Below are 26421 nucleotides of genomic sequence, written 5' to 3'. Positions count from 1 at the left end.
AAGAACCTATTTCCACTATAAAGTCCAATGGAAATATTCCATGAATGTTAAAGGTTCTTCATGGGACCCTCAATGCCAATAAAGAAACTTTATATTTAAGAGTGTATAGACCATTTACACTGGGATAAGATGTATTCATCAACCCTTCCAGCATGTTCTTTCACACACACACATGAACATATCACACTCACTGTTGAACTTCCTGTGATGAGCCCGGGGCCTCCAGGGCCGGTTGCGAATCCAGTGCAGCTTTCGCGACAGTTCCATGGCTGTGCGCCAGATTGTGCCCACAGGACGTCATTGAACAGCGTCAGTCCAAACTTTTGTCCCCCAACCATGAGCTCATATCCAAAGCAAACATTGGACCCTTTAAGGGTCTTCGTCCAGTTCCCAGAGTAGACTATTTCCTCTCTGTCTGGTTGCGTATCTGTTGTTCTCTACAAGTCTGTTTGCGTTGCCTGAGATCTATATTTTATGCATGAGTCAGGGGAACCCAACTCCCTCTGCTGTTCTGACACACAGACGCCACTCAGCTTGTCTTCATCCAGGGAGCACCACCTAGTATCCATGGCTGACATCTGGGCACACATACACACATTTGCACACACACACAGAACTGAAACATGTCTAGTCATCTCCTGGACAAAAGAAGAGTTTGGATACCAGACAGTGAACATGCACTATCTTTAACTGAAAGGTGTATTTCACTAATGTTTTTCATTGTGTAATCATATGCGTTTCATCAGTGTTGTTATTGTTAACTAAAAACTAAAACTATTTATTAACTAAAAATAATGGAAATAAATATTTAAAAAAAAAAAATCAAACCACCTGAAATAAAATCAAATATAAATAAAACTAAAAATCGACAAAAATAAATGAAAAATTAGAAATGCTGCCTGGGCAAATAACAGAAATAAATGTTTAAAAAAGTTCTCAAATGATTAAATTAAAATATAAATATATTAAACTATACATAAATATAAAACAATAAATAATAACATAGCCTACTACTACACTATTACTAAAACTTCATTAAGCTAAAATGAAAACTGAAAATATAATATAAAATAAAGCCAAAATCAAAATAATAATAAATACTATAGTAGCATAGGCTACTAAAATATCGTTACTGACAACGGGCCTGATTTCATAGCCAACTTCAGTAGCCTAAAATAGATCAGTTCGCTTCAAATAGGCAACTAATTAAAGACACTCCATTTTTAAATTACTATAAATCAATGAATGTAACTGAAACATGGTAAACAGAAACATTAACACATTAATCCAAATCCACCCTAATTCAATCCGATTTAGTCATTCAAAACGGTTTATTTCTTCTGATAATCACATGATACTGAAGGAATAAAGTAGTTGTAGTCCTATGACGCCCTCTTGTGGTTTTCTCCAATACATCACCACCATAGGCTGATGCAGGTGGTTGTCTATTGCTACGCAGTTTCTAAGGTGTTCTGGAGGTTTTTAAGTGTGTTGCTATGGGGTTTTTTTTTCAGGTGGGTGATTTTATGATATTCTATCTAGACACTAAATATGGCTTTGGTTTGATCACAAATTTACTGGAGAAGTTAAATGCCAAAACATGTAACCCTAAGTATGAGCAATAGTAAGAGTGATGCTTGTCCTATAAAAAAAAAAAAACAAGGACACCGACCAAAGGTTTCTTTTTGTGTTATGTTTATTGTCATTTTGTACAATTCTACATCTGTGCAATAAATAAAAGAAACTACTGAACAGTACTGCAAAGTATCACATGAACATAAAAACAAAACGGAATGTATAGTTAAGGAACATTTAGAACAGCATATGTTTATAACATCGACACCCAAAAGGCTATATGTGGAATATTTGATTGTTCTTAACAAAATATTGATCATCTGTTCATATAAATCACCACTGTTTAAGGCACATATTATAACCATACAGTACGTAAGACAATCAACATTTAAATGTGTTGTTTTGGTGACTAACAAACAACCCATTAAAAAACAATGCGAGTTTGTGGGTCAAAATTAAATGTAATGAATAACATCAGGGCAGGACATATTCTGAACTTTGGTCACTGTATCGGACAGAAGGATGAAGTGTTGTAATATAAAAGAGCAATGGCAAGATGTATTGTTATTTAGCAGCTTTAAGACATTAAATATCAACTACCAAGAGCATCTTAAGGCTTCATAATTGCTGGTAAACCTGTAAATAATTCTTTGGTTTATTATTCTAAAAAGGTCCATCTAATGAGGAATTGATGGACTCGTCAAGAAATCCTGAAAACGTCACCTCTGACCGGCAGTATTTAAAGTGGTGTCTGTGCGTGTCAATAAACATACAAAATAAAACTATTTAGAAACATCTGAATTTGAGATTGACCAAAACACTAAACCCAACACATTTCTGCACACAATGACAGTTCTCCCATTAAACACTGCTTTCCACAACATTAATGTAAATACAGACTGTACCTTCACATTCTTTTTGGGGCCAAAGAAAATAATCCATCATAAAAAAACAGACAAAAGGGAAAGCCGCCAAAAATAAAAGCCAATCACCAAAGAAAAAAAAAAAGCATATTCTAAAACCAACATCTACATTTATCTGGTCTGGAGTAAATGACAAAACGCTAAATGCTTTGGACTGAAAGGACACCCTTGATATGAGAAAGAAATCTTTATATAAATTAGGCCCAATAGGGGAAATTAGTTCAACTTTACTAACATCTTTAGAAGTCATTTTCCCAACCAGCGCTATAAGTATAAAAAGGATATGGCTTTTAAGTCTAGAGTACCAATAAAACAATCCTTCATTTCAGTAAATAAAATTCATTATCTAGCAAATGCATCTTGAATGTCTCTACCGATTTCAGTTAACAGGCCTAACATAAGTCGATCATCTGGGGAGCTTCATAAGCGTAAAACTGATGTGATGAACCGAGGAAGCTCATAAAAGGAGAAACAATCTAAACGTTTAAGAATAAAAAAAGGCGGTGAATCTGATTTCAAGAAAACACCATATTACGGTCACATTGACAACAGTCTTTAACTGAATGTTCCACTACATTGTGTCCACTGGACTGAAGTTAACTCGTACTGCACACAGCATTTAAACAGCCACAGTGTATGTATTTGTCTATGTTCAATTCAGTTGTTTACCCAGATAAATATTTCAATCTAATCTCCATCTAAACCCATTGCTCTACTCCATGCACGCTCAGACTGGAAGGTGCAGACATGCGGTTCTGGCTTGAATTTTGGCTTATTCTCAAAGAAGTCTGGGTAATCCAGCTTTATTGGTTTAGCTTCCTTTACAGCCGGTGTTTATTCTTTTTTGTGATCCTCAGGCGGATTGTCAAGGTCCAAACCGGGATCTGCCACGCAGCAATAACACAGCTTCTGTGTTTGCAATGAAAGTGAATCTGAAAAAAGAAAAAAAAAGGTTCAAAGATCATTATGTAAAAATCATCCAGAATATTAAATAAATCTGTACGAAACGAATGGTGCGCAAAATAGTCAGAGAAGCCGATGCTTACTTAAAATCCTCTTAACTGGTCTGCATGTCGAAGATCAAAATGGAATTGATTAATTTGTTATATACCTCTATTATAAACAAAGCATTTATTTAATCAAGTATCCAAAAAGGCTCTTTTTATATTGCGGGATCTATGAAGTCACACGGGCATAGACATTTGCCTCTAGAGCAAGACATCGATAAATAGTTCTACATCGTGGCATCAAAGGCCTCGCCCACTGCCTTTCAATTGCTTAACGTCTGACATTTGCCTACACTGTATGTGACCGTCGAGTCACGTCAAAAGCAAATAGAACCCATTATCATCACTGACGCTGTCTTCACTCGATACAGTATACAGATGTGCATTCAGATTCTGACAGATTCTACTTCATGCTCTTGAGTCTTTTGTCTACATGACAAATGGAAGAGTGAAAGAACATTTGCTTTGACGCGTCCAGTTTAAACAGCTTGTTTGCGTTTCTGTACAGACTTCATCCCAGCGTCAGAAACAAGATGATGGTTTATTTTGAAGGCGTCCCAGATCAAGTCAGAGGACTATGTTTGTTCGGAGCATTTTGTTTTGTAAATGAGGCACAATGTAATGGCAAGTTCGCAAAACAAAACTATACTGAATCTGAAAGCAGCTACATTCCAACCTGTAAGTAAATGATTCCATAATGCTTTGTCTGTAAATGACGTTTTTTATATGGAAAGCGTTTTCATAACACGCTATTGTGAGTGGGCAATAGTGAGTGGGTTGATACTGTTTCCTATGCAATGACATTAGCCAATTAGATAATTTCAGACAATATTAAGTATATTTTCTAAAGGAAATGTGAGCAATGCTTGCCGGTGGAAAATGTAATAACATAAGAGACACAGTTACATGATTGCTGTGCTGAGTTGTTGCTAGATCGTTGTTTACAGGCTCAAGCCAAAGAACCCACACCAAAGTCTCTATGGCATTCTAATAAGTCTGTATTAAGCACATTAACTGAGGTTTATTACTCAATGAAATAGCCTCGTGAATGCTGTAATGTAAAGTGTGACCAAAAATGAATCGAAAAAGACTGACGTGCCATTTTTCTCTGTAATGCACATGGAAGCCTAAGAACAGCAGGTGGGAAAACACTACAGTCATTGTTCAAAGTAAAACGATTTGCAGTGAATACGGACCATTTTATGGTCAAAATACTCCTGTTTCATAAGAGCACATACATCTTGGGTTCAAATTCATTATACAACACCACATGTATGCATTTATGTAACAAAACCCCCTAGAAGGCCAACTGAAACATACAACCCCAAATCAGAAAAAGTTGGGACATTTTGTAAAATGCATTAAAATCAAGAATCTGTGGTTTGTTAATTCTATTTAAACTTTTTTTAACTGACAAAAGTACAAAGAAAAGTTTTCCAATGTTTTCACGGACCAACATAATTGTATTTTGTAAATATGAACTATTTTTGATTTTGATTGAAGCAACACACCCCAAAAAAGTTGGGACAGAGACATGTTTACCACTGTGTCACTTCACCTTTCCTTTTAATTACACTTTTTAATCATTTGGGAGTTGAGGATACTAATTGTTGGAGTTTTGCTAGTGGAATATTTGCCCAATCTTGTCTGATACAAGACAGCCGCTCAACAGTCTGTGGTCATCGTTGCCTGATTCTCCTTTTCATGATGGGTCATACATTTTCCATAAGAGACATATCTGGACTGCAGTAAGGCAGGCAGGCACATCCCTTCTCTGGTGCAGAGTGTCTAGAAACCACTCAGTTTTAGCATGTGTAGAATGAGGCCTGGCATTGTCTTGCTTCCCAGGAAAGATGTCATCTTGATGGCAGTTTATGTCTCTGTACAATCCAAATACATGCCTCCATGTCAATGGTACCTTCACAATAATGCAAGTTACCCATACCGTTTACAATGATGCACCTCAATACCAGGACAGATGTTTGCTTTTGCACCTGTCGCTGGTGAAATTCTGGTTGGTCCCTTTCGTCTTTGGGACTGAGAACTTGGTGTCCATTTTTTTCCAAAAACAAGCTGAAACATGGACTCATCTGACCACAGCACACATGTCCACTGTCTTCAAGACCATCTGAGATGAGCTCAGGCCCAGAGAACTCGCTGGCATCTCCACATAGAACTGATGTAAAGCTTTCTCATTGCGTAACAGAGATTCAAGTGGTATTTCTTAATGCAGAGTCAGAGAGAGTTTTCCAAATTACTCCTGAGCACATGTGGCTGTATTTAACGGATTAGCATGATGGTATCTTGTGCAATGCCATCTGAGGGCTCAAAGGTAAGGCCGTCTAACTCGATCCAATGGCGGTATTCGAATTAGCGGTGAAGGTCTCACGCGTGTTCCGTCTTTTCTCATGGCAAAGGGATTTTTGATTAAATACAATACAATTTTCTCATATAAATTAACTCGTTATTTAATCTGACTCCATTAATGAAAAAAGGCTTTAATGATATCTGTGCATCATTAAATGTGAGCGAATGTTTTACTATTCCTTTAAACTTTTGAATGAAAATAATGTCAAAGTCAATTAGAATAATCAAATATCACAATTTAATATGTCAGGTAAATGTATCATTATAATTCCATAATCAATTCAAAGGTAATCAATGCAAAACATCAAATGCTCTAGAACAAAGAGGAAAAAGTTTACCCGACAAGAAATGCGTGAGGCTGAGAGTCTCGCAACTCTCAGCCTCACGGGCCGATCTCAGATATAGAAAAGGCCCCGAGCTCTCGCTGCGTTTGATTATATACCCAGACCTCATTTCAAATCTAAACATCATCCACAGTGGAAATTTACCTGTAAGTCACCATTTGCTAGCAGTGATAAAATTAGCATTCAATCAAATGGTCAGAAGGTGTTAACTCAAAGACACACCCTCCAGTGTGGAAGATGTTTCTAAACTTCCTAAGAACTTTATTACCTTTTGGTTTACTTCTTTGGGAATGAGACAATTGTACCAGTCGCACCGAGACATTTCAAATAATACCAAATATATATAAAACTCGATGATAATCATTCACATTAAACCATTTAGATTCTTGTGTGAGTTTGGGAGATCTCTGCCAGGATGAAGAATGGGGGAGAGAAATGTAGATTAGTATGAGGGAGGTGAGACCTTCGTCTCAATTGTGCATGAGGGGGAGTTCAAATGTTCATTTCCTTGTTTTCTTAGAGAGTGGCCCTCTCTTAAAGTCCTTCCAGTTTTTCCAGTCTTACAAAGGTCACACACATTCAACAGAGGTCTACTGCCTTACCCAACACAGACTGAGATTTCTCTGGATTCCCTGAATCTTGTGACAATATTATGTGTGGAAGATGATAAAAGACATACATTCTTTGCAATCTTGCATTGAGAAATGTGATTTTTTTTTTTTAATTGTTTGACAATTCTCTCATGATATTTGGCACAAAGTGATGAGCCATGACCCATCTTTGCTTAAAAAGACTGAGAAGCACTTTTACACCCAAACACGATACCCTCAACTATTACCAATTCACCTGCTCATTGTGGACTGTTTCAAAAGAGTTGGATAATCTAATTTGGATAATCTTTTCACTTTTATTTGGTCTCTGTCCCAACTTTTTTGGGGTGTGTTGCAGCCATCAAAATCAAAATTTGTTCATATTTACAAAATACAATTATGTTGGTCAGTGAAAACATTGGAAAACTTTTCTTTGTACTTTTGTCAGTTAAAAAAAGTTTAAATAGAATTAACAAACCACAGATTCTTGATTTTAATGCATTTTACAAAATCTCCCAACTTTTTCTGATTTGGGGTTGTATATGCATGTTAAAAAAAATATAAACACTTCTTACTGCGTGCAGCAGAAATCAGAGATGTGCAGGTGCCCTGCTGAACTAATAGAAATGAGATGAGAATCGAGAATCGGTTCTTGGGTGTTTGTGTGCTCACTCACCGATTATGTGTCCCAGAAAGGCGGGTCTGGAGCTGGGTGGGAGGTGCACACATATGTAATACACAGGAGCTCCGGAGAGTGCGACAGTGATTCCCACTAGAGAGTTTACGGTGTCACTGTAGAGCGGTACAACCACCAGAAACACGCTGCACAGACAGTACACTATAGGGAAGAACAGACTCAGCTACATGGAAACAAAAACACACAGAGTCAATTAAGCAGATCATAAACCAGGGCAATAAAGAAATAAACATGTCAACAGTGTAGCAAGTATGAAATATATGACATAAGCTATTATCGAAGTATTTTAAGGCATCATAAATGTGCTCCTGATGCATGGACCGCCCACACCCCATTAGCTGAACGATGTAGCCATCTGGTGCATATGGCACTAAAAACTGGAAACACTTTCACCCAGGCAAAAGTCTAAATCTGATTGGCTGACTTCTACAGGTCTTCCGGGAGTCTTTTTGCGATGAGCTTTAAGCTTTCCTTCGACAGGAAACAAAGCTGTTTTAAAGTTCTGATATTGCAGCAATGAATGTTTCGTTAAATCGTTATAAGCTATGAACCGAATCAGCCAGCTACATGGTGAAACAAAACATCAGAAACTTTGATTTGAAGCAAAAAAAAGTATTTGAAAATCAGACAAAAACACACATTTACAAGACTGTACTAAACGGCTTAAGATCTGCAATCTCACAAAGCATTGTGAATAACAACTGAAATAACATTGACATAAATTATGAAATAAAAATGACAGATTAAGAACTTCATTTAATTGATTCAACGATGTTGAATATATATGGTGCGATGTGTTTGTTTAGATTCTCTGATTGGTGGAGATTTCATGGAATCATGGATAATGTTAGCCTAGAAATCTAGACGCATCCTAGCGGCAGCAAATTTTATTTTGCAGCCAGTGTCACCTAGCAACTCTCCGTTGGCTTGCGAGCTGGAAAAACCAACTCTAGTCAGGCCAATCACATGGTGTATAGAGTCAGTGGGCGGGCTTAACATAATGACGGCAGAGTTGCAATGGTTCCGCGTGAATTCCCTGCTACTTGAAAACAAAGAAGATTGCTGCTGCTGCTCCTGCTGGCGAACAGCAATCTTTCAAATTGGCTTTGGCCGCGACTGGAAGACTTGCGAGTTAAGCTTTTCTTTGAGAAAAGAACAAAGAACGGCACTAAAGTCCGTCGTTCTGACTACGTCACCTTCTTCGTTGCTCTGGTTGGTTTTAGCGCTATCCTATTGCGTGCAGAGGGAATTTGAAAGACAACTGTTTATTCCGACCCTCGGATTGAGCCCTGCCAATGGTGTGTTCCCAGACCCAACATCTTGATGTGGGTCTGGCTTCTCAGGCTATGATAATGTAGTTTTTCACCAGGGATTCCACTGATAAACGGAAATGGAAACACGATTATTTAAAAAAATAAGTTGGAATAATGCTGGCTGATGGCTTCAACAAAAGCATATACCACCGAATAACAAACTCGAAGCTCAGAGTAGGTCTGTCTTTAAAGTTTGTTAACGTTGAAGTCAGCAAGAAACGAAAATTGCAATAGTCTCTTTTTTTCTCTATTGTGATATATTTCCAGTGAAACGGATTGTTGAACAAGAAAAAAAATGTAGGGAGGGACTTGATTTTGTCCATCAGATATCGATTGATCTTTGATCATTGTGGTTTGCTTTTGCTGCGATCTCATTCATGATCTCATGAGTGACGGGTTGTCCCCCCCTCACGCCGAAAAACACGTCATCAGAGAAAAGATGTCGTTGCAAGTGGGAGGGGAAGTTATTTTAATTAAAGATTATGAGGGCATATGAATCTTTTATAATACTTCACTACCATAACCTGACTATTGCACTCTATTGAAATCAATTGAGTTAAGGATCTCCCTTACATGTGGAGCACTACTTGCGTACATGGTGTTATGGCTCGTTTCCACTGAGCAGTACGGTACGGTACAGTACGGTTCGGTTCGGGTCAGTAAACCATGATCCGGCTAGCGTTTCCACCGCCAACAATACCCTTCTTGATAGGCGTGGTGTTTGCCGGAAAGAAGCGATCAATGACATTTTCGCGCGAAGAAGAAAGCGACAAAGTAAACACCAATGGGTGGCATACAGCAGATATTGTCCTTCCTTCTCGGCATGTTTGTCACAAGAAGAGAAACGCCGACATTAGGCATTTCTCAATACCATGTACGCAAAGATCTCAGCAGAAGGACTCCCGAGGACGCGAGTCCGTAATTCTCCAAATGGAACAGCGCGTTCTTGAAAGCATCACTCAGCTCACTCTGCATGTACAGGTCCTTCTCAAAAAATTAGCATATTGTGATAAAGTTCATTATTTTCCATAATGTAATGATAAAAATTAAACTTTCATATATTTTAGATTCATTGCACACCAACTGAAATATTTCAGGTCTTTTATTGTTTAATACTGATGATTTTGGCATACAGCTCATGAAAACTCAAAATTCCTGTCTCAAAAAATTAGCATATTTCATCCGACCAATAAAAGAAGTGTTTTTAATACAAAAAAAAAAAAAAGTCAACCTTCAAATCATTATGTTCAGTTATGCACACAATAGTCAATACTTGGTCGGGAATCCTTTTGCAGAAATGACTGCTTCAATGCGGCGTGGCATGGATGCAATCAGCCTGTGGCACTGCTGAGGTGTTATGGAGGCCCAGGATGCTTCGATAGCGACCTTAAGCTCATCCAGAGTGTTGGGTCTTGCGTCACTCAACTTTCTCTTCACAATATCCCACAGATTCTCTATGGGGTTCAGGTCAGGAGAGTTGGCAGGCCAATTGAGCACAGTAATATCATGGTCAGTAAACCATTTACCAGTGGTTTTGGCACTGTGAGCAGGTGCCAGGTCGTGCTGAAAAATGAAATCTTCATCTCCATAAAGCTTTTCAGCAGATGGAAGCATGAAGTGCTCCAAAATCTCCTGATAGCTAGCTGCATTGACCCTGCCCTTGATAAAACACAGTGGACCAACACCAGCAGCTGACATGGCACCCCAGACCACCACTGACTGTGGGTACTTGACACTGAACTTCAGGCATTTTGGCATTTCCTTCTCCCCAGTCTTCCTCCAGACTCTGGCACCTTGATTTCCGAATGACATGCAAAACTGAGCAACAGTCCAGTGCTGCTTCTCTGTAGCCCAGGTCAGGCGCATCTGCCGCTGTTTCTGGTTCAAAAGTGGCTTGACCTGGGGAATGCGGCACCTGTAGCCCATTTCCTGCACACGCCTGTGCACGGTGGCTCTGGATGTTTCTACTCCAGACTCAGTCCACTGCTTCCGCAGGTCCCCCAAGGTCTGGAATCGGTCCTTCTCCACAATCTTCCTCAGGGTCCGGTCACCTCTTCTCGTTGTGCAGCGTTTTTTGCCACACTTTTTCCTTCCCACAGACTTCCCACTGAGGTGCCTTGATACAGCACTCTGGGAACAGCCTATTTGTTCAGAAATTTCTTTCTGTGTCTTACCCTCTTGCCTGAGGGTGTCAATGATGGCCTTCTGGACAGCAGTCAGGTCGCCAGTCTTACCCATGATTGCGGTTTTGAGTAATGAAACAGGCTGGGAGTTTTTAAAAGCCTCAGGAATCTATTGCAGGTGTTTATAATTAATTAGTTGATTCAGATGATTAGGTTAATAGCTTGTTTAGAGACCCTTTTCATGATATGCTAATTTTTTGAGACAGGAATTTGGGGTTTTCATGAGCTGTATGCCAAAATCATCAGTATTAAAACAATAAAAGACCTGAAATATTTCAGTTGGTGTGCAATGAATCTAAAATATATGAAAGTTTAATTTTTATCATTACATTATGGAAAATAATTAACTATCACAATATGCTAATTTTTTGAGAAGGACCTGTACATTTTAGGCAACAATAAAACGAAATATATTATAAAACACTACTCTGCCTCTTTTCGTTTTCATTTATATACATATTAAACATTATAGGCACACAAATGTGGTTCAGGCAATGTATAGACCTGATTATATTATTTACTGCATGTTTAACGTTAGCCTATTTATAACAAAACGAAATATAAAACACAACCCTGCATCTTTTCGTTTAAATTTTCAAAATATTAAAGATATTCCAGGCAATATGTGCATTTGTACAAATGTTGAAATAAACAACATTACAGTGATAATCTTGTAATAAAATAAAAAATGACAATCCAACCCAGTTAAATTTCAGTTTAATCAATAATAGCTAGGGCTGGGGGGGTATGGATTTTTTCTAACCGCGGTTGAAAAGCAAGATTTTCCCGCGGTATGGCAGTAAACCGCTTTAAATAGCCCACCCGTTGGTGCGGGTGGATGGCGGACAGATGATGAGTTTTGTGATGCGGTTGCGGATAAAATAATAATAGCCCATCCGCGCATCTCTAATACGAATGGAATGTTATTATGTGTCATGGAACATTGCGCTCCTCAACTCGTGAAAGATCGGATTTGCTCCATCTTTTGATGATAAGTTTTGTTTAGAAAACCTTGAATCCATGTAAGCCACTATATCATTAGACATAATCCGTGTCATTAGAATCAATGAATCCATGTCATTAGACACTACGTGCACACATGTGCAGGCCAAGGTTATTTTTTAATTTTTATTTTTTTGCGGTGATGACGGTGACGAGCTCAGACCCGCGGTTGGAGTCAAGTGACCGCGGTATTGCGGTAACCGTCCCAGCCCTAATAATAGCCATTATAAAAGTATAAGTAAAAGGTAACGTTACAAGAAGCTATACAATAAGAAATAAAGCAAACCATTCAGTCAAATATACAAATTCAGCCCTAGTCTAACGTTAACGTTACAACTGAAAAGTTAAATAGCCTAAATATATGAAACTTCACTTAGCCCTCAGCCAAAACGATTGGCCAGGGAATGAATTATCGATTCACGAGACCAAAGATCACCCGTTAGATATACACAAGACGAATTACCACTACAGAGTCAACGGCAAACGTCAGAACGACTAGCCGAGGAAAGGCTGTTCCAGGCAGGGAACATGAGCGCAGAGCGCCCGGTGATCCATGGAATGGATCAAATTATCATAAGTCATTATAAATAAACCACAGATTTGAGCTTTAAACAACTACATTCTAGCCTGAAAAACACTTAAAACTACAACTACATGAAAGAATAACCGTAGTATTATATTCCAACTTTATATTAAAAAATGGCGCTTCTTATGTTTTCATTCCTCTTGTAGCAAGCGCAAGTGACGATACTCTGTCAACCAATCAACGTTCTGTAGTGAGTCTAGCTCCTCCCTTTAGTACCGTACCACTGTGCTAGGTACCCCAACGGAAGGGTACCCAAAAAGTGGTACGGTACGGTTCAGCTTTTTGGTACCATTCACAACTTTTGACATTGGAAACGCAAATAATTGCGAACCGTACCGAACTGTACCGTACCGTACCGCTCAGTGGAAACGAGCCATTACTGCATATGTAGACCAGTCAGAATGAGTAACTTATAATATAATGGTTAGGACTACATAAGTAGAGGGAAGCTAGGTAGATCACTAGGTTTTTGAAACCGAGCTGTTGACTTACCTTAACAGGTCGGGGCATGTCAGGTGCTTTAATACGCAGGTAGATCTGACTGCCTATGGAAAGGCCAATGAACAGCCAGTAATTAAAACTGAAGTAATTAATAAGCTGGAACACGTCTTTCACACACAGGAATATGAGTGACATGCCACCCTGTAGGGGGAGGGAGAAAAACAGGTTAAATTGCAAAAAGCATCCTGTTTTGTTGTAGAATGCAGATATTCTGGATTTTCTAAATAGTACAGGCATGTCTGAACCTGACAGCTTACATTAAACAGCAGGGCTGGAATTGGTGTGTAGCGCTTGACATGAATCATGCAGAGGACATTGGGTAAATGACCCTCACGTGAGCCAACAAAGAATAACCTAGAAGAAAAAATGAATTTGGCAAAGAAACTGAATTCCTGGCACTGGGCATCGACTCAAACGACAAAAGACTATTAGAACAAAACTTTTACCTGGATGCAGCAATGATAGAGGAGTTTAAGCCTCCATAACAGGAGATGGCCACAGATATAGGGATGAGCCAGCTAGCATATCCCAGCACATAGTCAGCAAACGTCTGAATTAGATACAAAAGCAAAAGTGTTCATTAATAATAATTTAATAAATGTACTAAAGTAGTAATAAATGGCTGACATTCCATACTAGTTTGTCTAAATAAGACTATAAATAAAACAATAAAATCAGCAGATCTAAATCCTAGAGAATTAAGGCATCGCAACATTATAATGTAAAGAATGAAAAATGGATATTCGTTTTTTATTCATGCATCATGTAAAGATTACATTTAACAGTTCTATTAAATAGTGTTTTTAAAGATTAACTTTTATCAGTAGATGATGGCAGAGGTGATCTAAATGTAAAAGTAGAGGAAATGAGCATGAATAATTGAAAATACAATATCCATAACTGAAATGCTATAGATTTTTGTACAGATATTGTACATCCAAAAAATAACTTATCAAACAGGTTTCTGATTACTGAGATTCCTGCCTAGGGCAACAATTTGGCGAAACCTGTGATTAAATTACTGAAATAAAAAATAATAATATTATTTTGTATTTAATTTTATAATAAAAATATTTTAATTTTAATTAACAGTACAACTGTAAAATTGCAATATTCTAATCTTCTTCTAATCTTAAAGGTGCAATAGGTGATCTGGGAAATGCTAACTTTAGCATGCTAGCATTGAAAGCATATGATCCCAACCTCCCTGCCAATCGGTGTTCACACCTCCTCCAAAACACATGAACACATACAGACCAAATGTTATTCGATTGCATTATGTGTCATTCACCGGCGAGAAAACTTTACATAACAGTGAGGGGAGAAACAGAAGTGCTTGCTTGCGTACATATGTATGGGATTGTGAAATGACTCCAGTTCAAAAGTTTACCTATTGACATAAAGGAAAGAATGCAATGTATTTCATCCATCCATCCATCCATCCATCCATCTTCTTCCGCTTATGGATGTCCCGCCGGGTCGCGGGGGCAGCAGTCTAAGCAGAGATGCCCAGACTTCCCTCTCCCTAGACACTTCCTCCAGCTCTTCTGGGGGGACACCGAGGCGTTCCCAGGCCAGCCGGGAGACATAGTCTCTCCAGTGTGTCCTAGGTCTTCCCCGGGGTCTCCTCCCAGAACACCGTGCCCGGAACACCTCCCAGGGAAGGCGTCCAGGAGGCATCCGGAACAGATGCCCGAGCCACCTCAGCTGACCCCTCTCGACGTGGAGAAGCAGCGGCTCTACTCTGAGCTCCTCCCGAGTGACAGAGCTTCTCACCCTATCTCTAAGGGATCGCCCAGCCACCCTGCGGAGAAAGCTCATTTCGGCCGCCTGTATCCAGGATCTTGTCCTTTCGGTCATGACCCAAAGCTCATGACCATAGGTGAGAGTAGGAATGTAGATTGACCGGTAAATCGAGAGCTTTGCCTTACGGCTCAGCTCCTTCTTCACCACAACAGACCGATACATCGACCGCATTACTGCAGAAGCTGCACCGATCCGTCTGTCAATCTCCCGTTCCATCCTTCCCTCACTCGTGAACAAAACCCCAAGATATTTAAACTCCTCCACTTGAGGAAGGATCTCTCCACCAACCTGAAGTGAGCAAGCCACCCTTTTCCGACTGAGGACCATGGCCTCGGATTTGGAAGAGCTGATTTTCATCCCAGCCGCTTCACACTCGGCTGGAAACCGTCTCAATGCATGCTGAAGGTCCTGGTGTGAAGGGGCCAACACGACAACATCATCCGCAAAAAGCAGAGACGAAATCGCGTGGTCCCCAAACCTGACACCCTCCGGCCCCTGGCTGCGCCTAGAAATTCTGTCCATAAAAACTATGAACAGAACCGGCAAAAAAAGGGCAGCCCTGCCGGAGTCAAACATTCACCGGGAAGAAGTCTGACTTACTACCGGCAATGTATTTCAGCTTTATTCATATGCGATTTTAGGATATAGTGCAAAATAGTCAAATCTCACTGAATTATCAGCATAGGCAAAGATATTTGCCACTTATTGTAGGTTCAGAGAGAAAGTTAGTTATTTGCCTACCATTCTCGCTGCACAGCATACGTGAATGCGCTAATGACATATGATGGCGGCGTGAAGGCTGTGCAGTGGTATGCAAACACGTTGACTGAAAGGGAACACAGTATCATTTCAGTCGGACAAACATTTGATTGTCCTACGCCTTCCACAGATGATATATATTAATAAAAATACATTTAGACCGCTTAACATAGTGATTGCTATCAGGAAGGATATGAGGAGACTTTCAACCAGCATAACAAAAAAATGTTTATGTAGAGAGAGAATCACCTATTGCACCTTTAATTTCTTCATTTTCAAGTGTTAAACCATCATGCTTTTATTTTGCCTCTCTGAAAACACCGGATTGTGAGCAGCTTGCATGTAAACAAACACAGTGCTGTACTGCACTTTAAAATACACTATTAAATTGCAGCCTTTTAAAGCTAGATAACAGCAACAAGTAATTTCACAATTTTTTCTATTAACCGTGCACCCATACTCCCGCCCTAAATGCAGACTATTGGTTGAGCCAACATTGTGTGTTGAGATGCTCAAACAAACAGAACTGAGGACTATCGGCTTAAACATCTGCTCTCTGGTCTGTTTTTAAAACACTTTGCACTTTTCAAATGCAAAAGTAAAAATTAAAGACTTTTTCGATAGAATTTTTTTTGGTCTGAATACTTGTGCGGACAACTATTGCTGTTTTGTAAACAAACAGAGAACATTTTTTTGGAAGAACTTACTGTTGTCTCTGCGTATAAGAATGGGAAAGGATACAGCAGAAACAAAACAATGCATCAAACACCGCAAACTGTATTATGGATATAAAAACTTTCCACAGAGCAGCATACTAGCACAATTACAGGCAGCAGAGCGTCTGTGGCTGTGGACTAATGTCATCGAGAATCTCCAGAGAGGACGCTGCCTCAAGCTGCTCTCCTTAACTAGATCAGTGTAACAGGAGATGAAAACATGATCAAATCTGGAGCAAATAAACTAAACAGACACTGTCAATTAACTTGCATGTGACATCCAGGATCATGTGGGTTAAAAACGAGTTTTGCAGTAGTAGCTTGAGATATTAAGATGTGATGATAACAGACCAAGTAGCTTTTTTTTAATATCATATTCGGCTCAGAGAAAGTTTCACTCACCACAGCCACAGCTTCACTGTGTAGCAATGTATTCATGTCCAGCACTGCATAATAGGCGATATTAGTCAGGATGTAGATTACTGTGACAATGGGCATGGAGATCGCTATTGACAATGGCAGGTTTCTGTAGCAGAGAAAATGAGACTAAGTTTTCTTACATATTTGAACTTCCTACTTGATTTGCAACAAAACTGTTGGACATTCATTCAAGCTTAAGTGTGGAGTTTCTGTGCCATACGGAATGGCAAAAATAATGACTGTTTTCAAATATGTTTTCCAAACACATTCATCTGTCTTCTGGTCAGTAAAACAGAAAATCTTGCCCCAAATTCATGCCATTGGTTGAGCCAATTTTACTGTGTATATGAGAAATTATAAATGAGTGGAACATATAATTGTAGGAGATAATCTTTTATATTAAGTGAAATATCATGAATATTCATACCTCTCTGGGTTTTTAATCTCCTCAGTGATGAAGTTTAGGGTATCCCAGCCTGAGTAAGAGTACAGAGCAGCGTACAGAGCCAGAGCCATGTTTCCTGGATCCAGTTTAGAGTTCTCAAAGGAATCCCTAAAGTTATTTGTTTTTCCTGTGGCAGAGCAATGCAAATAATAGTCAAACATCCAAAACAAACAGTAATGACTCACAAAAATACGCATGTGGTCTCATGCTCACCAAGGCTGCATTTATTTGATCAAAAAAATCTGATACAAATTATTCCTGTGATGGCAAAGCTGAATTTTCAGAAGTCATTACTGCAGTCTTCAGTCACATGATACTTCAGAAATAATTGTAATATTTGGTTCTCAAGAAATATTTCCTATTGTTATCGACGTTGAAAACAGTTGTGCTGCCTAATAGTTGTGCTGGAAACCGAGATACATTTTTTCACGATCTTTGATGAAAACTCAAAAGGACAGTATGTTTTTGAAACTGAAATCTTATTTAACTTTATAAATGTATACTATTTACTGTCAAGTTTGATCAATTTAATTTGTCCCTAGCCCTATTCGGACAGGAGTAGTATAACATAGAGAGGTGGGGTAAAGTAATAATTACCAGAGCTTCTCTGTGATTTTAGTCCCGTCCGAATGTGCCTTCTCAGTAATCATTACGGACAATGTCAGTAAAGATTGCGGCGACTTTTACCTTCAGTAAAAGGGTCCGGAAAAATTACTTCAGGTAATACCGTGCGACTAGACCCACAGTAAATATGTACGTAAATATTTTGTGTTTAAAAGTAGTTTTCTGCGGTTTTTCAAGTATGCAGACGCTTGAAAAAGCATTCAGTTGCGTTCTAGATGCTGGGACAAGTCTGTGGCAAAACTCAAGTGTTTTCCACATACCATTCAGATCAGAAAGAAGATTGAAAGCACTTGTTAGAGGCAAGAAACATCTTTTAGCGTTAGGTAAGTGCCTGTTACCAACACAATCTATCTGAAGTTAATTAATACATCGTTCGATCAGACATAACTGTTTTATATATATAAATATAGGTTATATGTGTTTGCGCACGTGATTAGGGTTGGGCATCGAGAACCGGTTCCAACTTGGAACCGCTTAAAAAATAACGATGCCATTGGAACTGTTTAGAAAATTAGTTTTCGATTCTGATCATTGGTTCCAAACACGCGTGTTTTGGTCCATAGTGGCCACCGGATTTCAGAATCAGAATCAGAAAGAGCTTTATTACCAAGTGTGCTTGCACACACAAGGAATTTTCCTTGGTACTGAGTCTTCCAGTGCACATATACAAATACAGATACAACAAGTAATAGTAATACAAATAGTAATACAAATTCTACAAATAAAATTATAAAAAATATGAAAATACTATAAAAATATATGGTCACAGTTGGGTTTTGTCAGCATAAACATTTACAGATAATGAACATATTTACAGTATTTTGTATAGTATGAATAAATAAAAATTCAGGTGATATTTATATTTATAAGATATTGCACTAAACAGTGGGAGTATTGCACTTACAGGCATATGCCTTGGGAGATATGTTAACTGTTCAGAAGGGAGATGGCCTGTGGGAAGAAACTGTTCCTGTGCCGAGATGTTCTAGTGGCCAGTGATCTGAGTCGCCGTCTTGACGGTAACAGTTCAAACAGGAGGTGTCCAGGGTGAGTGGAGTCTGTGATGATTTTACCTGCTCTCTTCCTCACTCTGGAAGAGTACAGGTCCTGGAGGTTTGGCAGGGGGGCCCCAATAATCCTCTCCGCAGTCCGGACTGTCCGTTGTAGTCTCATGATGTCCGATTTGGTAGCTGAACCAAACCAGACAGTGATGGAAGTGCATAAGACAGACTCAATAACGGCTGAGTAGAACTGAAGCAGCAGCTCCTGTGGCAAGTTGAACTTCCTCAGGTGGCGAAGGAAGTACAGTCTCTGCTGGGCCTTTTTCACAGTGGAGTCAATGTGATTGTCCCAATTCAGGTCCTGAGAGATGATAGTGCCCAGGAACCTGAATGACTCCACTGCTTCCACAGTGCTGTTCATGATGGAGAGTGGGGGGAGTGCTGTGCTGTTCCTCCTGAAGTCCACGATCATCTCCACTGTTTTGAGCGTGTTCAGCTCAAGGTTGTTATAACTGCACCAGACAGCCAGCTGTTCAACCTCCAGTCTGTAAGCAGACTCGTCACCGTTTTGGATGAGACCGATGACAGTGGTGTCGTCTGCAAATTTCAGGAGCTTGACAGTGGGGACTTTAGAAGTGCAGTCATTAGTGTACAGGGAGAAGAGCAGTGGGGAGAGAACGCACCCTTGGGGGGCGCCAGTGCTGGTGGTGAGTGCCTTGGATGTGTGTTTCCCCAGTCTCACTCGCTGCTGCCGGTTCGTCAGGAAGCTGGTGATCCACTGACAGATCAAGGATGGCATGGAGAGCTGGGTCAGTTTGGCTGTGAGAAGACCAGGAATGATGGTATTGAAGGCCGAACTGAAGTCCACAAAGAGGATCCTTGCATAAGTCCCTGGTCTGTCGAGATGTTGCAGGATATAATGCAGTTCCATGTTGACTGCATCATCCACAGACCTGTTTGCTCTGTAAGCAAACTGAAAGGGATCCAGCAGGGGTCCGGTGATGTCCTTCAGGTGGGCCAGCACCAGTCTTTCAAACGACTTCATGACCACAGACGTGAGAGCGACAGGTCTGTAGTCATTGAGTCCAGTGATTTTGGGTTTTTTGGGGACAGGAATGATGCAGCGTTTGAAGCAGCAGGGAACTTCACACTGCTCCAATGATCTGATGAATACTGGGGAGTGCAGTGCGCAGGCCGCGCTCGCGGAACGCTTTCCGAAAGTGCAGCCATGGAGCACGATAAGCGCCGCTCAAAAGTGTGGCTTTACTTCACCTTAAAGAAGTCTGGGTCGGCACAGTGCAACACATGTGACAAACGTATTTCTTGCAGGGGAGGATGCACTACAAATATGACTAAACACCTACGCCTGCATGGTGTACAAATTAACAAAGAGTGTAGCGTGTTCGACGTGCTGCGCAAGTCCACGGTCTCGTCCTCCCCGGGCAACCCTGCGCTAACCAACATTAGTAACGTTACCTCGTCACAATCAGGTAAGTGATTGTAGTGTAACAAATCCCGTGCGAATTGGCCATTAATATTACAGACGTCCTGTGGTAAAATTACATTACTACATCTACCCTTGTAAAGTTAATCCCATCCGAATAGGGCTCTTGTTGAATAAAAATATTGATTTATCCCCTCCCCCCCACCCCCCCCGGAAATAAAAACTGACCCCAAACTTTTGAACAGTAGCATATATAGTAAGCTACATGGGTGTCAGTATGATCACACCTTGGGCCAGCACAACCATTCCAGCGATGATAATGACTATGAGAGCAAGAACTTTAGCCACAGTAGAGATGACCTGAAGAATGGCCCCCCACTTCACCTTCATGCAGTTCACAATGGTCAGAAGACCTGCAGAGGAAAGAGAGATAGGCATGTTCATATAAATGTCTAACAATTTAAACAGTAAAATTGCTGGTTGCAACGGTTTTTACACTGCCCTTTACGACTGGTTTTCTCAGTTTCATTTTTGATATTTTGGGTAACAGTTAATGTTTAGCAATTACTGTATTACCAAATTTCCAATGTGTCAAAAGTATTTTGGTTCACTGACAGGTTTGTCCATGGCTATAAAATAAAGCTGTGTGAGATTTTATTCAGGACAGAGTAAACCATCGGCCTCTGCGGTTTTACTGACTGGTAATTCAAGTTCCTCCGTTCATTAGATACTGCAGTAAACACTAGGAACTTCTGGCATCTAATTTCACCAACAAGTCCTACAGTAATTCACTCATTGACAACCGTCTCTGGCTTTGAAATGTTATTGCTACAGAACTGCAGATGCCGCTGTTATACCCAGGAGATTAATTGAAGCATGTGTGTACCTGTTTTTATCTCAGCCCAAATGCCACCTCATTCTGATGAAATTGTACAGACCAAGCCCAAATAAAGTTCTATTTGTCACAAAACGGAAAATAAACCCTGTAGAATAGAATTAAACTTATGTAAGCCTGTAGCTTTGTGGTTTAGGCAGACTCTTTGTCAAGTACTTCAGTGAGTGGACTTTGCCGCAGTAAGTAGCAAAACATGCCACAGGTGACAAATACACAAGAATTCCCTTGAACTCAAACACACTGCACATGGTCTCAATCTGGGATCACCAATGAATTCTTAAAGGTTTCATGGAAATCTTGGCAGGGTTACGGAATCCAGTCCAAAGGGGAAGTATTTGTGTGGCATGAATAAAATGCCAACCAACACTGACAGAAATGGAGAGAGCAGCCTGGCAGCCGCAAAGGAAATAACAGCTGAACAAACAGAAAACATGCTTCAAGATTTGCAGAGACATTACTCACTCCATTTAGACAAAATGGAGAGACAAAGTACAAGTTAGTGCAAAAAAGAATGAGCATGTACTTTAGCCAAATGAAAATTATGACATCATTTATTCACCCTCATGTTGATGCAATGGAGACTCACCTGTTGGATTAGTTAAATATTAAAACTAGTTAATATTATTTAAAATCACACAATTCAACAGTCCGCAAAAGTAAATTTGCACTTACTGATAAAGGAAAAAAGAGGATCCCCGAGTTAACTCACTGGAAGTGACATTCACATTGTTTTCATTGCAATTCCTTTTTTCAATTCACATTTTTTCGTGCAATGTTTTAGTATGAAGAAAATCAAAAGGAAAAGAAAGAAAAAAATGTCCTCCATAAAAATTAATTACTGCAGATATTATAAGGGTTGAAAGAACACAAACTCTCCTAGCATACCACTACTTTAGTATTTATTAATATTTTAAACTAGCTTATCTTTTTATATTATCAGTAACTTTATGTCCTTTAGTCATTTTTATTAGATTTTTTAAATATTACAAATATTTCAAATTAGCTTTAATTTACTTTTATTTGCATATTATTTTTAGTAATTTTATTTCACTTATTTTATTTTACTTTTTTATTTTTAACTTTTTTTATTTCAGTTAGTTGCCAAGGCATTATTTAAAAACAATTTTAAGTTTTTAAATATTAATATTTAATTTTATTTCAATTAATCACTAGTTTCAGTTTTAATTAAGAATATTAACACTGATTCAGAGATGTTGTGTATATTATGAAGTCAGAATATTTCCAATTTATGTATTTTATATTTTGCATGTAAATAAATAAAGCGACTGTAAGGCAACCATACAAACTAAAAGAATTACCTAAATAAAAGTATGCAAATCATTACTACCCTCTGCTACAAAACTTGACATGTTTACAGGAGGCGCTCTATTCATAGTAATCTCACACACACTGAGCTGTGTGAACAGTAAACATTAGTGAATCTTAGGGAAAGCCTTTTTTGTGCCACTATGTACTAAGTGTTTAAAGTGGTGTTAAATGTGTCTTTATCAAAGCAATCTCTCCATGCATGTATGAGCAGAGGAGCACTTACCTATAATGAGAGCTGCAATGAGCCGTACTGCATCATTTGGAGCCGAGCAGGTGGGGAAAAATGGTTTCACTAAGTAATTAGCAAACGTAAGAGCAATGACCGCCTGGCAGGCCGGTTCCACGATCATCAACGAGGTCCACAGACGGATAAAGGCCAGGAAGCCCCCAAAGGTCTCCAGGATGTAGGCATAACTGGCTCCTGACTTGCGAATGGTGGTGCCAAGCTCGGCGTAGCACAGGGCACCAAAAACAGAGAAGATTCCTCCAATAACCCAAATCACCAGTGATAGACCATAAGATCCTGTTTTCTCAAGAACACCAACGGGGGAAATGAAAATTCCCGAGCCAATCATGTTCCCTACGATGAGGCAAACGCCATGCAGTAACGAGATCTCTTGCTTCAGACGCATGGAGCTGGTGGAGCTGGAATCCCCCATGATGAACTCAATGTAGAAGGGAAGACTAAACTCAAGAGGCAAGGGTACTACAAAAATAAGGAATGTGATGTTGGACCACACAAGGGTCCGATCACCTCAAGCCTGGAGTATCAGCTGAGTCTCATCGCACTTTTCTTTCCGCATCAAATCTAGAAGGTGATAAATGAGATAAAACTCAGTTAATGGCTAAATACAACTACTGTGGTACACTGTTGACAACACAAAACATTTGACTCATTCAACACTTTAAAACAAATACTATAGCTCAATCTCCCCAACACCAATTTTAATACACCCTCTTGGAGAACAAGTTGTAATTGGTAATAATTGAGCCCCAATATAGTTTCGCCCACACCTGCTGCCAAGGACGACATGGACCGATTGCAGTGGTATCAGTACGGAACCAGAGAGAAAAGCGACAAAGAAAAGTGAGAGAGAAAACCAGGCAACGCTTGGGTGGGTGTGGCCATTGACAACAACATGCAAAGCAAACTGTTTTTAAGAGATAAATCAACTAGAGATAACGTCTTTCATTTGACACTAAAACTACATGGGAAAATGCTCATTCGAAAAGTATGTTTTGCATCAAATATGAAAGAATTCAACTTGTAAAAGTCACATATTAATCCGATTTAATTTAGGATTTTATTTACATTGAAACATTGATCAGCAGACATAAACAGAAGATCAACAGAACCTCCTTCACTCAAGAACAAACCTCATTGATTTTTTGCGGAAGCTCAAACCTGCTGCGTAACAAGAATAAACCTCATTGTTTCTCGCACATCAAGCGAACATGCTTGAGCTTTTGTTTATCATAACTGATGCATGAGATTGAAGAATGTTCAAGTGAATGAAAGCCTAAATTCAATCTATTATTCATCATCAATCATGTCTCTTCAGAAAATTTGCACTAAAACGCTCAATTCACATGGATTAGTTATACGATCTCTTCGTGGACTTTTAAAGCGTTCAAGTGTCATTTGCATAGCTGCCAATGGAGGGTCAGAAAGTTCTCAGATTTCATCTAAAAGATCTTCATTTGTGTTCGGAAGATGAACACGTGTTTTACGGTTTTTTCGAACGACATGAGGGTGAGTAATTGATGATAGAAATTTCATTTTTGGGTTAAGCTGTACTAGGTCAAACTCAACCCATGACAGGAGGAACTGGATGTAATTTGGGCTTGGCTCTGCAATGATCACCACTTGATTTATTATGCTGCATAATAAATGACAAACAGGAACAAAATGTGCATGTCACAGCTGTTCTGAATGTATACAGGAGTATTATAACTGCTTTGAAGCATGTACACCTCCTTTTCTAGACTATGACTTAATCAAAAAGTGATTAAGAACAAGAAAGTAATGTCAACATGATCTTACATAGGCTTCTTGCGCTTAAATACATCCGGACGATCTACTAACATCGTGTTGGTTGAAAAACAAAACCATTTCCTCAGTGATACCTTACTTATGCATTTAACCTATTTAAGCTTTCGCTGAATCCGCGCGCCGCAACATTCTGACGAACCTGGGTTTAAATGGTCGATTCGCGCCCACACAAACTGCTTCCTTCACTTTATAACAGCATAAAAACGGCAGCATTACAAAACAATCTTTATCTTATATGGTTTTATCAGCGCTTCCACATGTGGTCGGTAAAACACTTCTCTTTATCAATCCATACATCGTTCTTTTCCAGGACACGCGACACGTTAGAGGAAGTTAACGACACGTTTAGGTTTAACTGTTAACGTTAGTCTTAAAACGTTTTGAATACCAATCTCACGATTTGCCGTCAAACTCCATAAGTTCAATGTTACTTGACCGCTGAGGTAATAATACGTTTTCCCCCATAGGATAAACTACAAAGAAAACACCTCTGACTCCCATCCACATGTTAGCTTACAGTAGTATTAGCTGTCTCACACACACAGACAGACAGACACGCACACACACGGCTTGCTCTGCTACAGCACTCACACTACTAACAGCTGGTACGGATGGAGTTGGAGTGTGAAATATAAATTTCAACTGATTTACGTTACTCATCTGACCTCACCTGTTCTCACTGAAGAAAGCGTGGACCATGTGCGTGGATGTCTGAGCGGACGTGTCGTGGAGCTGTGTGAGAGAGGAGGAGGAGGAGACTCATGGCATCGTTCAGCAGTCTTATGGTAATACTACAGCTTTACACTAAAACATTAGGCCATCCTCCTTCCCCGTCTCCTCCTCCATCCCCAGGAGCCCTGCACTGTTGACTGATTTATCCTCCTGGGACCCTGAAATAGACTTTTATCCTCCCTATTTGACATTATATTTTAGCAATATTATATTTCTCTGACATCATACACTCTCAGAAATAAAGGTACACAATGGTACAAATAATGTTCCTCAAAGAACAGTTTTGTACCTTTTCAATAATAGTACCTTTAATGGTACAGGTCAGGAAAGACCTCTGATGATATGGTTTGGTACCTTTTAAGGTACAATTGACCCTTCGCTAAGCCACGCCCGAAAACCGCAACTGGCCAATCGTGTCTTAGCAACCGTAACTAGGCGCGGGAGGTCTGGCAAGCTTTCGAGCGAGTGAAACATGCCGAAGCGTTGTGCGTATGGATTGTGCTAATCTGATACCCGGTATCTTAAAAGTTTTTTCCTTCCCGAAAATCTAAAAGCCAAGATGAGAAATGATGTGCGTTTATCAGCAGTGTGGGAGACCACATTCACAACTACATGTCCACAGGATTAACAAAAACACATATTGCTTGGAAGTTGGAAATAATGACTGTTCTTTGTTCATAATGCATATATTTTAACGTAAAATAAGACGATTAAAGACAAGACGGAGGCTCACTGACATACTTTAAAATATATTTCAGCATTTCGTTAATCGACGGCCTACTAACGTTACCCCTGACTGAGTAACTTTAACCCAATCTGATCGCGGCTCACCCGGTGTTAGTGTTATTCCACAAAATGTATGGATAAACTGTTTGATATATAATTATTAGATTATTTTCACATTTCACTTACCCTGCTGTGCACGAAAATAGCTGTGTGTTTCCCATTTGAATGGTCAGCATATGAGGCGGCGGCTGCTTGCGCTGGGACTATATAGGCTTTAGCTTCAATTTGAATGAAATTATTCGCTAATCGGTTGCATATTATTTCGTGGATATAACGCTCGAATGCATACTGCAGTCCCCTTTGTCTTGCTCTCTCAGATATTT

General features: G+C 39.5%; 1 protein-coding gene across 2 annotated transcripts; it reads right to left on the bottom strand.

Moving 5' to 3' along the window:
• Positions 1-1678: 1678 nt before the first annotated feature.
• Positions 1679-25367, bottom strand: LOC143702426 (Y+L amino acid transporter 2). 2 transcript variants are annotated; one of them, XM_077196289.1, is made up of 10 exons: positions 25251-25367; positions 22751-23335; positions 20591-20716; positions 17217-17361; positions 16772-16895; positions 13535-13638; positions 13346-13442; positions 13080-13229; positions 7483-7666; positions 1679-3430 (listed from the first exon to the last, which is right to left on the bottom strand). In XM_077196289.1, the coding sequence occupies exons 2-10, from the start codon at positions 23184-23186 to the stop codon at positions 3333-3335; spliced, it is 1464 nt and encodes a 487-aa protein (XP_077052404.1). In that variant the 5' UTR covers positions 23187-23335; positions 25251-25367; the 3' UTR covers positions 1679-3332. The 2 variants fall into 2 exon arrangements, with proteins under 2 accessions (XP_077052404.1, XP_077052405.1); XM_077196290.1 differs by lacking the exons at positions 1679-3430; positions 7483-7666 and adding an exon at positions 9314-9414 and having other exon boundaries at positions 12961-13229; positions 25251-25354.
• Between the last annotated feature and the right edge of the window lie 1054 nt (positions 25368-26421).

Source organism: Siphateles boraxobius, unplaced genomic scaffold (genome assembly GCF_051911475.1).
Source record: "Siphateles boraxobius isolate OS27281-9 unplaced genomic scaffold, OSU_SipBor_1 35, whole genome shotgun sequence".
In the NCBI taxonomy this organism is placed as follows: domain Eukaryota; kingdom Metazoa; phylum Chordata; class Actinopteri; order Cypriniformes; family Leuciscidae; genus Siphateles; species Siphateles boraxobius.
Note: the sequence above shows the minus strand (reverse complement) of the source record. Positions and strands in the feature narration are given on the sequence as shown.

What these genes read in the sequence shown, in the direction of transcription:
- LOC143702426 (XM_077196289.1), bottom strand. Translation starts at nt 23,186, where the DNA reads ATGGGGGATTCCAGCTCCACCAGCTCCATGCGTCTGAAGCAAGAGATC. An exon ending in AATGGTTGTGCTGGCCCAAG is followed by an intron (nt 17,362 to 20,590) that starts GTGTGATCATAC and finishes GCTCTGCCACAG; the next exon opens with GAAAAACAAATAACTTTAGG. An exon ending in TTCCAGCCCTGCTGTTTAAT is followed by an intron (nt 13,230 to 13,345) that starts GTAAGCTGTCAG and finishes CTCCCCCTACAG; the next exon opens with GGTGGCATGTCACTCATATT.